Source organism: Diorhabda carinulata, chromosome 6 (genome assembly GCF_026250575.1).
Source record: "Diorhabda carinulata isolate Delta chromosome 6, icDioCari1.1, whole genome shotgun sequence".
NCBI classification, from domain to species: Eukaryota; Metazoa; Arthropoda; class Insecta; order Coleoptera; family Chrysomelidae; genus Diorhabda; species Diorhabda carinulata.
The window spans coordinates 15903452-15920776 of NC_079465.1; the positions used below are offsets into that span (position 1 = coordinate 15903452).

The 17325-nt window shown below is 33.1% G+C and overlaps 2 protein-coding genes across 5 annotated transcripts in view; both read right to left on the minus strand.

The window, feature by feature from the left end:
- LOC130895971 (retinol-binding protein pinta-like) overlaps nucleotides 1-8317 on the minus strand; it is a 30954-nt gene extending 22637 nt beyond the window's left edge. For both annotated transcript variants that reach the window (XM_057803664.1, XM_057803665.1), the window contains exons 1-2: nucleotides 6522-8317; nucleotides 527-686 (exon numbers count right to left, since the gene is read on the minus strand). In XM_057803664.1, coding sequence (XP_057659647.1) covers nucleotides 527-686; nucleotides 6522-6657 — 296 coding nt within the window. In that variant the 5' untranslated portion in view covers nucleotides 6658-8317. The remainder of the gene's footprint in view (nucleotides 1-526; nucleotides 687-6521) is intronic.
- Nucleotides 8318-12989: 4672 nt separating this feature from the next.
- Nucleotides 12990-17325, minus strand: part of LOC130895972 (mitochondrial Rho GTPase) — a 46033-nt gene continuing 41697 nt past the window's right edge. For all 3 annotated transcript variants that reach the window (XM_057803666.1, XM_057803669.1, XM_057803667.1), the window contains one exon: nucleotides 12990-13359. In XM_057803666.1, coding sequence (XP_057659649.1) covers nucleotides 13227-13359 — 133 coding nt within the window. In that variant the 3' untranslated portion in view covers nucleotides 12990-13226. The remainder of the gene's footprint in view (nucleotides 13360-17325) is intronic.

Consider the following 17325-nt stretch of genomic DNA (forward strand, 5'->3'; position numbering starts at 1 on the left):
TATGATCAAACCATAGATTTTGTAGGAAAAATATTTTTTCGTATAAATTAGATAATTAGCTTGAGATTTAAAGAAAAAAAATTCAGTTTGTAATAAATATTTGAGAATCATCAAATCGACTTTGCTACCTCTGTTAGCTACCACAGTCGATAGTTTCTTACAGGAAATTGTTGGACATCTCATCAAAATGAAGCTACTCAAAAATTAGCTTGATAGTAATCAAGTGCAAAAATATACGTGGAATCCTGGACTATTTAGTTTATCAATACTTTTTTCTCAAGTTTTCCTAATGATAAAGAAGTTTACCAAATAATTCAACTTAGGAGGAGGTACAGTTAATACTGTTCTTCGATCTAATAATGGAATACCAATAACAAGTTTTGTAGATACAGACTTTCTTCTAATTGCATACTGTGGATGACGAATTAAAGTTTTTTCATAATATTAATATTATGATAAAAATTTATTCGGCGTATTAATTTTAATAAATTAGTTTATTACCTCTTATATTTGAATGCATACTTACGCAAATTTAGTGATCTCCTGCATATGAGGTAGTTTCGGATTTTTGTTTTGAAATATTTCGGGAATCATTGTTCTAATGCTGTAGTAAAAATCTAGCTTCTTCTTAGTTTTTTCAATACTAAACTTATTCATGATAAGAAAATGTTGTATGAGTGAATTACCTAAAAATTCGAGAAATACGATTTTTAAAAAATAATCATGCGGCTATTAAATAGAATATTGTTATACAAATCCCTGAACATACAAAAAAGGAGGGTATTCAGGTAATAAAAATAATCCGGATCACAAAAACAACTTTTAGGTTTTTTTATGGAATATCGTCACTATTTTATACTATTATTTCTCTTTTCTAGCGTCCAAATTTCTTTGAATTAAGTCTCAGAAGGTGCTGAATCAGTTAATATTTGTTTCGTCTGGTTACAAAAAAGTCCAACTCCTCAATTTAAAAAAAATCGCTGTTTTAATTGTATCCATTTGCTACTAGAAACCGTAGGGAAACCATTGAAATCAGTGCATTCATTTTAGTAGTCCAAAAATTTCGGAGATATCCACTCACCAACGCTTTTCAGAACTGGTCATCTGCAAATCCACCAGGTAGCGTTAGTCTTCCAGTTTATCATATCACGTCTTGATGAGAGTATATATAAAGGAGTGCGTGTGGTGATTAAAATAAAAAAAAATATTCAAAGGAGAAAACAACTACTTTCCTGGCTAATACCTCGACGAATATTGAATTACATCTCCTTTGAAGAGCGTGATGTCAGTTGACCTTATTGTCGATATTAACATTCCCAATGGCTCACAATTGCAAGGAGAGGTTGTAACTACTGACCAGTTTCGACATTATTACTTCTCATTAGAGTGGTTTAACAACCCTTGTTCGGGCTTCAAACCCGAACTGAAGACAACATCAAAGAGCGTCGCTATTTGGTTCGTGTAGTCAAACATTCCTTAGCCAACGCTAACTGGCGCCATCCTCACTTCCAACTGCAAACCACTTTTCGTGGAGTAGGCAGCAACCCAAAAAGGGGTGATTCGTTGCGTGGATCCAAAGTGGGAGTCGAAGTGTGGAGAATTTTTAAAATTCCAACGCGGTTTAACCCTTGAACCTAGATCTTTTGTTGATAATCCTGATCATCTAATGCTAAGTTGAATAGTGTTGCCGATAACAAATCACAATCTCATCACTTTAAGCGTTAGTATGCTGATCCTTATTTCGCTCATAGTCATCTTGATTAATTTTCGTATTTTGGATCTATACCTTGTTCTCATAATGCTATCAATAAACTGTTCTTTTTTGTTGGGTTAAACACCTGTTGAAAATCGATGAAGAGCATCTCTATGTCTTTTTGGTGCTCATGTGCTTTTTCCATTAGTTGTTTTATTGTATGTACTGTGTTTTTTCAAATTAGTTGGTATATTTTTTCTTGAAGTTTGATGTGCTTAGTTCAGTTTGCAAATTCTTAAAGTAATCTGCCCATATTTGTTTATATTGGCGGTCTTCTTTTATCAGTTTTCCTTCTTTATCGTTTATTTCTTTTATATTCTATTAGATTCGTTTACTTTTTTGTAGAATCTCTTTGTATTTCTCTTTGAACTTTTCTTTTCTATTTCTCTAACAATATTATCCATCCACTCACTTTTACTTTTCTTTATCAGTTTATTACACTTCTTTATAATAATTTCGTATTGTTTTCTGTCTTCAGTTCTGTTCGTTTTCATCCATTTTAGTCTTGCTTTGACTTTCATTTCACTACGCTTACACACCTTTCATTAAATCATTCTTTTTCCTTGCAGGCATTTGTTCCACCCAAATGATTATTGGCTGCAGTTCGAAACTCTTCTTTATATTGTTCCACTCCCCATCGATAGTTCCTCCTCGTCTTAATTTTCTGATAGTAAATTCTCTATGTGTGCAACATATTCTTTCAGCTCTTTTTCGTTATGTAGTTTGTTTAAATTTCATTTATGATATTAACGTTTTGTGCCAGTTTTATTTTCGTCTTAAGTGTGAAGTGACATCTCTTATGGATGGCTATTTTCTTCTATCTAGTATCACGTGATCTATTTGTGAGCATGTTCATGGATCTTGTGTAACCCAGATTATTTTGTAATTTTTGTGGTGCCGAAATTTAGTATAGCTGATAATCATATTTATTTTTTTCCCGCTATTTGGTTTAGATATTCCTTCTTCAATATTTTATATTTCCTAATTTTTCTTCAACTTTTTTTATAAAATTCTACTGCGTTCTTCTAGTTACTATTTTCAGTTGGAGCGTACACATTTAATACCGAGGGATTAGATGGTTTAGTCTCAATTCTTAAGTATGCTAGCCTTGCATTTATAGATCTGAATTCCAGTGCTTTTTGTCTCAATCCCCCAAAAACCATGAACCCTATACCATATTGGCCTTGCAATTCATTACCTGAGTATCGGAAGGTAAAATGTCTTCTATAATACCTTGTCCTTTCTACCTTGTTTCCTGTACTGCCTCGATATCTGTTTCACACTCTCTTAATTCCAAGTCAAGATGTTTCCATGTTACATTTTTTTTAGTTTTATCTTGTTTTTCTTTGATAGTTATTGGTAATTCATTTCGTTCTTCATGCCGAGTCGATAACCTTTGTTTCACACTCTTTTTTTATATTATATTTAATTATTTTTACCGAGTTTTCCTTCTCTCTTGTTCCTTGTTTCTTGTTTCTATCCCCTACATTCACCATAACTTTGTTGTACCAACTTTTGTATGTTATCCATTTCTTTTATCAGTATTGACAAAGTCTTTCATCAGCTTTTGTTTTTCCCTCGCTTTCTTCGTTCATTAATATATACTCTACCTCGTATTATATTCCTTAATTTTGCTTTATTCTCCATAACTTTTTTTGCCCTCTTCACCTTTCAGCTGTATCAAGTAGGTTTTTGGGCTATATCTGTTTAACATACTTAATGTAAACTTCCTCTTGTACGTATTGTTTCAAAAATTTTTCCATACGATCTTTCAGCATTTCTTGATCTTCCGTATCTATCAATAAGCCGCTCCTAACTATATTTTTCCTGTTCTCTTTCTATCAATTCTATACCAATTTGAGCATCTTTCAGTTCTTCTTTGATAATTTAATTTTCTTGCATTTTCCTGTTTTTGTATTTGCTCTGAGAAATGTTTTTGTTCAGTTCTCATCTGAGTTATTTAGTTTTTGGTTTCCTTTTGCTCCCATTTGACGCTCTGAATTTCTTCTTTTATTTCTGTCTTCATGTCTTCCATATCACTTTTCATTTGTAGTTTTAGTTCTTCCAGTCTAGCAGGTCTACCGTGTATTGAAAAGGAGTAAGTATTATTATCACTGATTCGTTAATAATCATCTAACTATTATTTATCAGTTACCAATTATTAATTATTTCAAATTACCAATAGTGCAATTTGTGACGCCTATGGTTCTATTTTTATATGTTTATCCACTATCATTCAGTTATTCTGTTTTGATGTTTTTGTTCGCTTTTGACTTCAGTTTAGGATTTAATATGTTTGATTTATTATTCACTGAGTTACATTGATCTATTTGTAAATTTTAATTCATGCAAATCTTAATTACTTATCTGATGATCTAGTGAACTTTTCTATGTATTCTGGCAGTTTAAACCACTTCACAAAGACCGAAAGAATCACGTCTTTCTCCCATTACTACCAGTAGCGCCTGTTTATTAAATAGCATACAAAAAGAATGCCTTACTATTCTAAATAAAGCCCATTGTATTCTATGGTTTTAACCCAACGTTCAGCAAGTTTTTTGAGTCTTTGGTTAACCCATTATTTGGGCTTGGATGCGAAAAGTATCGTATTGCATTCTCAACTCTTTTGTAGTTAAATATTTTCCCATCCAAGAATTTCGTCATGGATCTGAATAAATAGTAATAACTATGCAAGGTCCGAACTAAAGGCTGGATGTGGTAGAAGTTCAATACCACCAAGTTCTTGAATCTCATTCCCTATCTCTTTCGCAGTATTTATCCAAGCATTGTCTTTATTAAGAGAAACCGCTGTCGGTTATTTAAACCTTTATATTTCTTCGGTAAATCCTCATACATCAGCTGCCCACTATATACAATATGCATTTATAACTAGAATATCTGGTATGATCTCGAAGTTTGTTATTTATTTATAAAGATCCTTCATAATTCCACCAGCCACACAAGTCTTTACGCACGAATCGACTTCTTTTTGCGACAGGTTCGGGTAACTGTCTTATGTCTAACCACAGATTGTCTATGTTCAGTTCTTTCATTTCTCATCGCAAGGAATTATGCGTCTAATAAAATTTTCTTCGACATGGCAAGGAACTACTCCACGTTTCGTTTGATTCTTGGTTAACAGGATAGACAAAGGAAGATTTGCACGAAAGCTCCCACTGCGATGGTGTGCAGAATGATGATCTGCATACGTTCTTCTACTGTGAACGATGGAAGTTAAACAGAGAGTAATTGGACACAGAGGACATTATCGTGATGAAGATTGTGAGAGAAGAGACCCATTGAAATATGGTTTCTTAACACATGCAGGGAGTTCCACGTACCAAAAAGGCTGATCTAGACCAGATGGCTATTTAAGCGAGAGAAATGGAGGAATAAGCCAGGAGGATGAGAGAGGGAGGCAAACCGAAATAATGTGTTAAACAGCTCCAGGTTGGTGTTCGGAAGAAGAGACGGAGGTTTTTTATGGTAGGGAAAGTGATGTCCAGTCCAACACGTGCGTAAACGCATATCTTCAAACTCAATTAAAAAATCGGAAATAGTGGAGGTTTTTTTTATGATTCAACAATTTTAATCGGTGAGTCTAAAAACCTAATTAGTAATAAAGTAGTGCTCCAGATAATCGGACGGACTCGGATCCAGCCATATTTTGCACGCTATTTGCACAGGATATACAAAAGAAGATTCGCACGAATGCTCCCACTGCGATGGAGTGCATACGTTCTTCTATGGAAGCTAAACAGAGAGGAATTGGAGTCGCACATCGGCGAACTATCAGCAGACATTATCGTGTTGAAGATTGTGAGAGAAAAGACCCATTGGAATATGGTTGCTCAATACATTCAGAAAGTTGTGCGTTTCAAAAAGGCTCGCCTAGACCAGATGGCGATTTAAGCGAGAGAAATGAAGGAACGAGTCAGGAGGATGAAAGAGGTTTCCAACCCGAAGTAATGTGTTATACAGCTCCAGGTTGGTGTTCGGAAGAAGAGACGGAGGTTTTTTTTCCAGTCCAACACACGTGCGTAAATGCATATCTTCCACCAGAAAAAAAAACTCAATTAAGAAGATGGAAATAGTGGAGATTTTTTCATGATTCAACAATTTTAATCAGTGATTCTAAAAACTTAATTGGTAATAGAATAGTGGAAACCGAATATCTTATTTTCCTTACAATAAATATAACCTATTACGATTATAGGTACGGATAAAATTTCTTAAGTAATTAAAATTGTGCTCCTTTTCCCTAGTAGTGATGATTTCAGTGATTTTTTCTATATTACTATTAATTTTATTGGTAAACGACGTTAAAGAAGTTTCAGAAGGAAATAATACACAAAAACAAGTAGGGAGTCATGAAAAAAAGGAAATATTTCCGATATTTTAGTAAATATTGAACTGATAATAAATACATACAACATTATTGAATATAAAAAAACTTGAGGCAACTTTTGACGATTTAACTGTTCAAATCTTCACACATTTACTTTCGTATTTTCATCCCCCCACTTCTTATTTGAGTAGATAGACTAACATCCTTAACAAAATTGTTTATTTAAAATTTGTCATTCGATTAGAATGCTAAAAACTATTTTCCATACAACAGTATGGTGATACAATAATGCAGGAAATATTGAGTGTAACGAAAACCAGATTGCAAAAAAATATGATCGATGATAAGAGATGTATATTATTAATAGTATATTAAAAGTATATTTCTTATTTTATAAAAATTAGTTTTCAAGATACTTACTAGGTATTTCTGGTATGTGCCGTTGTTTTCTGAACCAATCTCTGATCTGACAAATATCTTGCATAAGATCTGCTTCAGACATTTCGAAAATTTTCAAAACTTTTTCAATGCTCGACTGTAACAGATCACCCGCCATTTTTCTGTTATGAATGCAAATAAATGATAAATGCGAACAAAAATGCACATTCACAAATAACGTCAGTACAATTGGTTGAAATCGTTGTGCAGATAAACTTGTTTGTTAGGGTCAAACACATTCTAAAATATGAAGATAATTTAATAATTCTTTTATGAGAATCGGTAACAAGGTAATTGAACAATTAGTCACGCTTAAAAGCCCGCCGAAGCAAATAAACGTACCATACTCTAAATTTCGGAGCATATTTATAAATATATATATATCAAGCAATGTCATCCTTATTACTAATGCGTATAGTTTGTAGGCTAGATTACAATTTTCTAGAGGGGGCATTCAGAAACTCTAAAATCTCAAATAACATAGACATAGACAAATGAAAACAAATATTTATAATTGGATATAACTTTATTGCTTTAAGATGAATATACTTTTGCAAGCGTTTGAACCAATTGCCGAAGCGATTTTTCCATTCCGATTGAGGTACCTCCCAAATATGTGATTTGAACGCATCCACCGCTTATTCAGGTGTAGAAAAACGTCGACCTCGCAGTTTATTTTTCATCTGGGGGAATAAGAAGAAATAATTGTAAGCCAAACAAGGACTGTACGGCGGATTACCCTTAATTCGATGTTTTGACTATTGTCGTGGTGGAAAATGACTAGTCTTCTGTGATTGGTTTCTCTGATTTTTTTGAATATTTCTGGCAAACAAATGCTACGTCCACAAACAATTTTCGTTGGATTCGGCGCGTCTGAAAGACCTGATTATTGTTTATTCTCGGTTTCATATGCACAGATCCATGATTCGTCGCCCGTCATGATCTTACAGACATCTTATGAATCACCGCGATTGATTTTCTTTGCATCAACCAACACTGCTGTTGGTTTAATCTACGTCGCAAGTTATAGAAAATCATCACAAGAAAATGTTCGCAATTTAATTCCATTTTTTGACGAATGTTTCAAGTATCTGTAACCAATACATATAGGACAACACGGTGCGAATACGTTCCCTTAAAAAATGTCAAACTTTATAATGACATTGTCAGATTTGACATATTCTCATCATTGTTGCCATATCTACAAATTTAAGACACTTAAACAACACAAATAGGATAACACGATACGAGTACGTTCACCATTAAAAATGTCAAACTTTATGATGACAATGTCAGATTTGACATATTTACATCAGTGTTGCCATATCTACAAACTTAAGAAAAAACCCTCGTACCTTATTTCAAAAATCGTACAAATACGTTTTTAAAAATAACCAAAACTAGATCTTTTTTGATTTGCAATAAAACTTATTGAATTCTAAGGAAGTTGTCCATAGTTACATATAGAGTGATGAATTCTTCTGTCATAGTAATTTGAATGCCAAGGACTGAAAGTGCTTTGTAGGACGAGTCTGAAAATTGCGAGACGAGCGAAGCAAAACTTTTTCAATTACACTAAGGAAAGAAAATAAATAATAGAGAATTATAAACATCTTATTTATTGAACAATAAAATGTACTTAATGATATTTGCAATGTCAATATTAATTTATTAATTATTTGCAAAAAGTAATGTTGATTGAACCTCCTCGACAATTATTACATATTTATTGGATTGGATGCAGATGGAATATGTATATGTGAAACTGTCAACTGTCAACATTAAAGTTGCTAGAGGCACATTTAAGAAAGTTAAAGTTGTCTACTCCAGAGCGTCCCAAAAGTGTATCGTAGTACGGAGCACTACATGGAACACTCAAAACGCAACTTTCGGTATGTAAATGAATACAGAACGAACAACTTTCAGATGGCGTCGTTTAAAAAATAATTTTCACTCACCAGAAACTGGCCAACAAGTTCGGTCTTCTCAATACTTACAAACCGTATTAGAAGTACCAGCCGCAGAAGGTGCTCGAAAATGACAATTTTAGACTCTACTACGATAGGTCCATTATCACCGATAGACAGGTGACGAATAACAGACCTGAAATCGTGGTGGTTCATAGAAGAGTCAATTCAGTTCTTATTGTCGATGTAACTATACCGAACACTCATAATTTTCTCAACAAACACTAGAAGAAACTGGCAAAATACGCGAATCTCGCAATTGAGATTAAACAGATGTGGCACAGCGAAAATGTGGAAATAGTCCCAGTTATTATGTTAGCAACCGGCGTCGTGCCTAAGACCCTGCACGATACCTTCACCAAACTGGGATTACCAAAATGCACCTTCACCGATATCCAGAGGACTGTTATATTAAATACTTGCCATACAGTGCGCAGGTTTATTATGTAAACCGAGCCTAATCCTTTTGATACTTTGTATCCGGGATAGGTAAATAATACCGGCTCTAAGCTGAGTAGTGTTTTTCGCATAATAATAGATGTGAATGTCTGTTCTATAGATAACTCTTGTGTACAATTATTCTGGTAATTTGTTTTTTAAAATTTTGTTTTAAAAATTTATTTCTAGCTTTCTTCTATTGTACATACGATTTCATAAAAAATCCTTGGCTTTCCATTGACTTTGTGTCATAGGATAATAAGATTTTCCAACCAAAAACAAAAGTTCTATGAAGAAATCAGAAAATCGCAAAAGGCCATACTTTTATTTTGTCAATGTAAACTCAAGGATTTTGCAGGAAATCGTAAGTACTTTCCATACTTTTTCAGTATTCCAAAAGAGAAGACACAATTTTGTTTTGTCTATGTAAAATCAAGGATTTTTCAGTAAGTCGTAAGTACTTTCTATACATTTTCAGTACTCCACAAAGCAGGACACACTTTTGTTTTGTCAATGGAAACCCAAGGATTTTTTAGGAAATCGTATATACTTTTTCAATACTTCAAAAGGCAGGAAACACTTTTGTTTTGACAACGGAAGCTCAAGGATATTTCAGGAAATCGTAAGTACGTTCTATACTTTTTCAGTACTCCAAAAGGAGTCAGAAAAACACGGACAAGTACTGATCCAATCCCTCCCGGCCTATTAGTTGAAAGTCGAAAAGACAATGCGGTTATTCGATTGTATTTAGTTGCGTCGCTTTTTTTAAGCAAAATTTTGATTATTATATATATATATATATATATATATATATATATATATATATATATATATATATATATATCGTCTTTGTTAGAAAAATTGGAATTTCAGATTAAAATTGAAGGAACGTATCATATATTATTTATCAGAAATAAATAATAGTTTTTTAATGTAGCATTAATAAATTGATTAATTACATCAGTACAGGGCGCGTATATAAAACAAGATTTCATTGAATTTTATGTGAATTTTCTTCATTGTAAAATATTCTTATAAATAGTAGGTCTCGTAGGGTTTTAGAAAATACCTTGATTTTGATAATAATAATATGTGAATATATAATAATAAATAAGAATGATACTAGTTTCTATTGTGCATAAATTTAGCAGAGAACAAAAAAACCACCAAGGTTAATACTGTTTTTGTGTTTGCATTAAAATTAAAAGTACCAGTATGAACAGGAAGTGTTGAGCTAACAAAGTAAGACAAAAAAATTCTGTTTTAACAATATTAAAAGATGTATGAATATTAAAAATAATCGCTTCTGAAAAAAGTGGAAATTAAGAATGTCCAATCTCTGAACTGTAGATTCTAGACGTAGAGTCTACTACCAGCTAAGTAAGGTTAATATTTGGTAAATTATTGAAGTTTTTGTAAGAAATAGAACCAGAATATTCTAGCAAAATGAACTAAATATCCGGATTTCAAATAGTTGAGAGAAAAATAGTATCAACCATATGTTTCAATTTAGAGAAATTATGTTGCAGCTTTAAAAATAGTTAAACTAAACTATCGTGCATGAAAATCCAGTCTGTATCATCAATAGTCGTATTTCGTACCTGTTCAAATAGAGCTGTCAGGCATAAAGTTTATCTATGTGTGTCCTAGTTTGTTGAGACAGCATGAGGCTAGGTGTTTCCGTAACGTATATACTATCTTGGGCACACCAGGTGGACTGGTGTGGCCTTTATAGCAGCTCTGCTCTCTAAACAGAATGAAATTTGTATTTTGTAACTTCCTCCGAAGAGCCCTGCTCCGGTAAGTCATTCATTCTGGAGCTGTCCCTGTACTAGATGGCTGCTTAATTATATCGAAGTCTTGAAGTTCTCTGTCTACTGTTGCTTTTTGTTCACCGATAATAAATTGTGGGCAATACCTAGTACTATTGTCCCCTCGACCATACTATTATAATTGGTTATCAAATCTTCGTTGCTTCTAGTATAGTTCCATTTACAATTTTCATTTGTGTCGGCAATATGATCCAATCAATTATATATTTCTCATATTTGTCCTATATAATGTTATGGGAAGCAGCAGAATCTATCACAAAAGCAATTTCTACAAGCATATTTGAACACATAGTGTCATCTATGTTGAAGGCTAAAAACATTTCTTTATGGTATTATAGTTGTTTGCCTGAGCATTACTACTTAACCTAAAATTTTTACGTCCTCGCCTTCTTAATCTGGGCTGTACTCTCTCTCATACAGTTACTGTTTTCTTCCACTATAAGGACAAATGTCCCTCTTCGCCACATATATACTAAGTAAAAAAACTACTCTCATATGCCACTTCTTGTTTCAGTTCTCTCATTTCTAGCTCTGCGCCTAAGAGACGAGATTGCATAAAATCTATAGACAATTCTTGTACATCATTCATTGTTTCTAGTGTTGTAATAACAGTATCAAATTCATTAGGTAATATCAGTAATAAGTCAATTTATCACTCTCTTCTAACCAACAATTTTGCAATTAAGTTCACAAATACCAGAAAGTGGACTTGTAAATTTCCCTATATTTTCTTTCTCAGGTACAGCCTATCAAAAACACTTTTTCTTTCAAGCACAGACTCAAGACACTATCATTTCAGCTCTAGCATATTTATGATTTCTATATGTTTGACACATACTGTACGATTATTGCTTTGGCTTTAGCGTTATTTCAACGAATCCCTTGTTATTATCGCCACAAACGCTCAAAACATAAGCCAACTGATCGCATTTACCCACCGGTATACCAGGGTAAAAAGGATTATAACATATGACTACGAACCGATTAATTCGATCAGTTTCCCAACAATGACCGTGATCCGAGTTAATTTCCAAACATTCAGATCATGATTATTCTCAAAGGAATCAAATAATAACAGTACAAATATCAGGTTAATATTACGTTCTATAACATTTTTCATATTTACCCAACCAGTTTAACTACTGTTTCAATCTTGATTATTCACTTAACTCTCCGACAAAATTGCAAGTCTTAACTTGACTTTAACCGTCATTATCCTTTGATCCGTCATTGGCCTTTAGGACACTGTCACTTGAATGAACATCTTGAGAGGATATAGAACAACTCCTGCTACTTCAGGTTCTGTGGAAAAGAGAATGGAATACTGAAACAAATAATTTCTGGATTCACTGTGATAGCAAGCACTCAAGCCCAGGAATTAGGTTTTACTGAGATCGAAAGTGGAGATCCTACCTGAATCCATTTCAAATCTCTGGAACTGTATAAAGAGTAGTGGTCACTTTTACTGTATAGCCATTTCCAATATTTAATAGAAAACAATTTCTCTGTATTTCACTCAAATCAATACTAGTTTGAAATAATATGTATCTTATTCCGAAAAATATATTTTCTACTGGAGGAAATAATTAGTTTTAAAAAATTCTTGGTGATATATTTTTAGACTCGCTATTAGGTCACGGCCAAAAAAGCTCAACCGTACCAATTGCTATTCCTCCACCAACGGACTACATCACCGCCAACTTTAGACCATAGTTCTAACTGCTATTATAAGATTCTTTTATTCAAGTTAATGTGTTTTTCTCCTCTTTTTAAATAAATATATTTCTAGAGCCGTGTTTTATTTTTTTAATTTTTATATAAAACTACAAAATTCGGTTATTTTGCCTGAGAGGTAGACCACCAACAACAAGTTCAGTACAGTCTCAAAGCCCAACTCTCCTCACAGGAGCTATCTCAATTGGAGATCCTTGTCACAGGATCGTACAGTATTTGGCAATAGAAATTAATTTGGAAGATTGTGTACGGGGATGGTTTATGAGTAAAGATAATTTTTTAGAAGTTATTTCTTTCTTGAGGAAGTTGAATGCCAGTTAAACATACTTTAATAAAGGCCGAATAGAGGTCCAGTCCGGGATTTTAAGATTACATTTTCTTCTTGTATATTGCCGTTTCCGCTGGAACATGTCATTTCATCTTGAAAAAAAATTCTGTTTATTCCTTACTCATAACCTAGGTAAAAACGAAAAGACCTGTTATATGTTTTAAATAATATATTAGTTGATTTAAAAAACTATGTTACATATTGGTTTCTCGTTTCTACCTTAAGTCTAAGAACCTCCTGAACGTATACACTTCAGTCGATCAAATTATCCGGAGAATCGAAGAACATAAATAAAATAACTATTCTAATCAATGATTAATAAATAGAAAAAAATAAGGTACAGTAAAATATTGTACATAATATAATAATTTTTCATATGTTACATTGTCTATCTCGTTTTGTCTGCTGTATTCATAACTTTTGCTACAATGAATCCTAAAGCTGTAACCGCTGCTAAACTAATACCAGCTTTCCACCAAACAGTTGTATCAGCTGCCCTCATACCAAATTCCCGGAAATTCCTGTGACAGAAAAATAATTTACTAAAATTGAAGCTTATAAATTTTTACAAACGCATGCAAACTATTTAAAATGTATAAACAGTAAGTTTAGACGGTTACTTTCATCTGCCACATATGATGAAAGGAAAAGAAAGAATAATTCATAAGTTTTTAAACTAGAGTTGAGAGACCGGAAAAATCAGGAAAAATTAGTGCACCAAAACAAAATCAGGAAGGGAGTCACTAACAATCAATGATATACAAGATGAATTTATAGTTTGAAAATATCTGAATTGAAGGCACTTATCTTGTAAATAAGTAGATACCTATAGAGTAGTTACTGCTGCGTAACAAAGCAAACTTTTTTTTTAAGTAAACACCCAGTATATTTTCCCATTTTAAGATTTCTCATATTATCCACGTTCTGGCCACCCCATATTCTAGGAGTGAGATCAGCTGTAAATACTGGATTCTCCAGTATCACAGCAAAAAAGAGGGGCACAAATGGACCCCCAAATGTGACCAATTTTATATCGAAAGCGAACAGTATATAGTAACTAATTAATAACTATTTATTATATATATATATATATATATATATATATATATATATATATATATATATATAATATATTAAAAGCTTCTCTAGAAATTTCCCATCAACACTCCTAGGCAGGGCCGGATTAAGATTTAGGCCCGGGGCTAAAATAATGACGGGGCTCCCTTAAGGAATTCGGAAATTAAAAAAATAATATCTATACGATCTGTGGAATCAACACATGAAACAGAATGATTTACAAATGGTGGGGCCCTCTTGGACCTGGAGTCCGTGGCTGTACCCCCCAAACCCCTAGCTTAATCCGGCCCTGCTCCTAGGCAAGACGCAAACATTGGGACGTATAGTACGAAATCACAAGCAACGTGTTGCGATCTAATTATGTCAGAAATTAGGAGATTCGGTCACTGAAACTTATGATTAAGTATTGATGATTTTTTGAGCCATTAATAAATGTTTCAATTGCATAAAATGGTCAAGGAGGACTATAAAAGCGTGAGAGAACAGCACGAGGAGGGAGACTGATATTGGTGTTCACTAACATGATTGAGCACCATGTAGGGAACGCTTTGATTCAACAAGATCGTCGGTTAACGATCCGAATAATAGTAAACCAACTACATGTCAACAGCGAAACCGTCGGGCTTAAGATTTCACAATAACAAAGCTTTGTGCCAAAATGATGGCAAAAAACTTTTCAGAAAAGCAAAAGCAAAATCGAATTTCAATCGCTGCTCGATCGCGTTGTTACGGGTGAGTTGTTTTTTTCTGTACAGCGCCGAAACGCAACACCAGAGAGTGGCTATCACGAAATGATCCAAGACCAAAATAAAAGTTTCATCTCATCTGCTTTTTTGATAGCCGCGGGTTCATGAGCAATTCGACACACTTGAACAGACCATCGATCAAGTATTTTTCGAAACAGGTTCATCAGAGTGCGTCCAGACAATTGGGTGATGGATGACAATAACGCATCCTGCCACTTCGCGTTGAGTGTGACGTAGATTTTAGGTTTCAGAAATATTCCAATGTTACCACAGTTCCTCTAATTGTCGGATTTATCGCCCTGCGACTTTTTTTCTTCTACAAAATCAAAAACGTCGTAAAAAATCACATTAGAATCGATTGAGGACATCCAAGCAATTGTGACCAAGGAATTCGGAAAAGAATTATTTTGAAGAGCATCATGCTAAAAGTCTGGGAACAGTAGGTGCAAAGGGTAGTTATATCTTTAGGGCGGAGTCGAATCTCATCAATAAATAAAAAATTTCTAATTAACATTGTGTTATTGTTCCATTATGAAAGGTTATTATCTATTGATTGAAGAAATAATCCTTACAAACTACAGTCGAACCTGGATAAGCGAAAAGTGAGAAAACTACGACAAAAATAGTCTTTTTGAAATCCGAAAACCTCTATGAGTGATAGGATAAGAAAACCTCTTTTAGAAAAATTTTTCACTTTAAGGCCTCTGTGTCAATTTCTTGCTCTAGACCTCTGCAAGAGAAATTATTTACAATAAGATTCAAATCGAATCAAAATCAAACCGTCCTTAGTTAATCACGAAAGCTAAAGCGTCATTATTTTACATGGAAATACATATATTTTTGCAATCCTCAACTTTTGGTTTCAATTTATAATAATGATTCGAGCGAAAAATTAATGTCATTACATATATATTGAATGATAAAACCATGAATACTTTCGAAGGCGGGCATTTTTACTCGTTAGAATATACAACATATAAAGGAAGGACATAAAGAGGAACAGGCTTGTCTAAATTCCCATATCGAAAAGTGTGGATGAAAACCTAGATAAAAATGTTCCCATAGATGGGAAACATTTGTGAAAAAAGGTAAAATGTTCGGTAATACAGAAGTTTTTAATAGTAGTAGTTTTAAAGGCTGTTAGACATATATCAAAAAAAAAGATGATGGGGAAATCAAACCAGTCGATCCAGTGGACAGAAGATTTACCAAACCTGTTAAAAAATATCATCCAAATGACGCATATAATGCGGATGAAACTGCTTTATTTTTCAAGTGTCTTTCGGATAAAACCTTCATATTTAAGGGACTAGAATCTCATGGACAAAAACCAAAAAGCGGTTGACTATTCTTCAATGCAGTGCACAAACGTGACGAAGGGATCAATTGCCGCTTCTTATCATCGGTCTCAGATGCTTGAAAGGTTTAAATACTTGACTCGTTGAGCAATACTAAGGCTTGGATGTCTAATTGGATGTAGACTAATTTTTAAGAGATGGTTGAAAATTTTAGGTGAGAAAATTTATGAAAACTTATCCTGTTTATTTGCACCTAGAGCCTGGTAATAGTAGGCGATACAACCATCAACAATTGGAGATAGATGGGTTTTGATCCCAATCAACAATTAAGAAATTAATGTTGAATATTCTACTGAAAATTGGGACAAACTTATGCGCTATGAATAGTACGAATAAAGTTTTGAGGACTGGCAATTAATGACAATTTGCCGATTGCTGGAATGCATAAATAATGACATACTCGAATATGAATGAAGTAGATTTCTATTCCTATTCCATGTAAATCCGCTTTAAATAGTATAAAAGCACTCCATAGTTTTTTTGAGCATTGTGACGTTTATCTTTTTTGAAAATATTTAGGAAATTGAAAAACATTGGAAATTGTAAGAAAAATACACGTGAAAAAAATGAGGTGATTGTTTTAAACAAATAAAATAAATGTACGCGATTATGTCAACATTATATTTATTATCTATTTCTGCTCTTAGCATAGTATACGTTCTATTTTTATAATCTATAATCTCTATAAAAGAGAAATAACCTCATAGTCAAGAATACATTCGGCTCAATTGAATTCTTGCTTACACAAGTTCGACTGTATAACAACTATCATATATACAACTAACATCAAATATTTCGTTGTTAAAAGTAAGAGCAGTTTTTGTAATATTATTATTTGATAATTTTCAAAAAATTTAAAAAAAAAATTATAGTAGTAACATCACAATAAAAATATTAAGAGTAAGATTTTCAATGCACAAAAAAATCGTGAATAATGTATTCTAACGGATCAATTATGAGGTAACCATTGTTGAACTGTTGTTCCAGATGTTTCTTAACGAGGTTGGCCATAACTAGGCAGAAGTGTCCAAAATGTATTAACACTTTAACGACCAAGCCATTCTGGTGAAACTTTCTCCCTGAACCAAATTGGTCTTTTCTGCTAAAAGTTGTAATATGTTCTTAAAAAAAGTATCATACATTTTATAAGTTTTAAAAATAGTTATATAGCGAAAATTAATTGAAAAAATAAAGCGGGCGTATACGCCCGCCATCATCCATGGGAACAGTATAAATTTTTGTTCACCTACTTCACCATTGCTAGTTATTTCTAACATTTTCATAATTTTATTTTAATTCCTCTTCG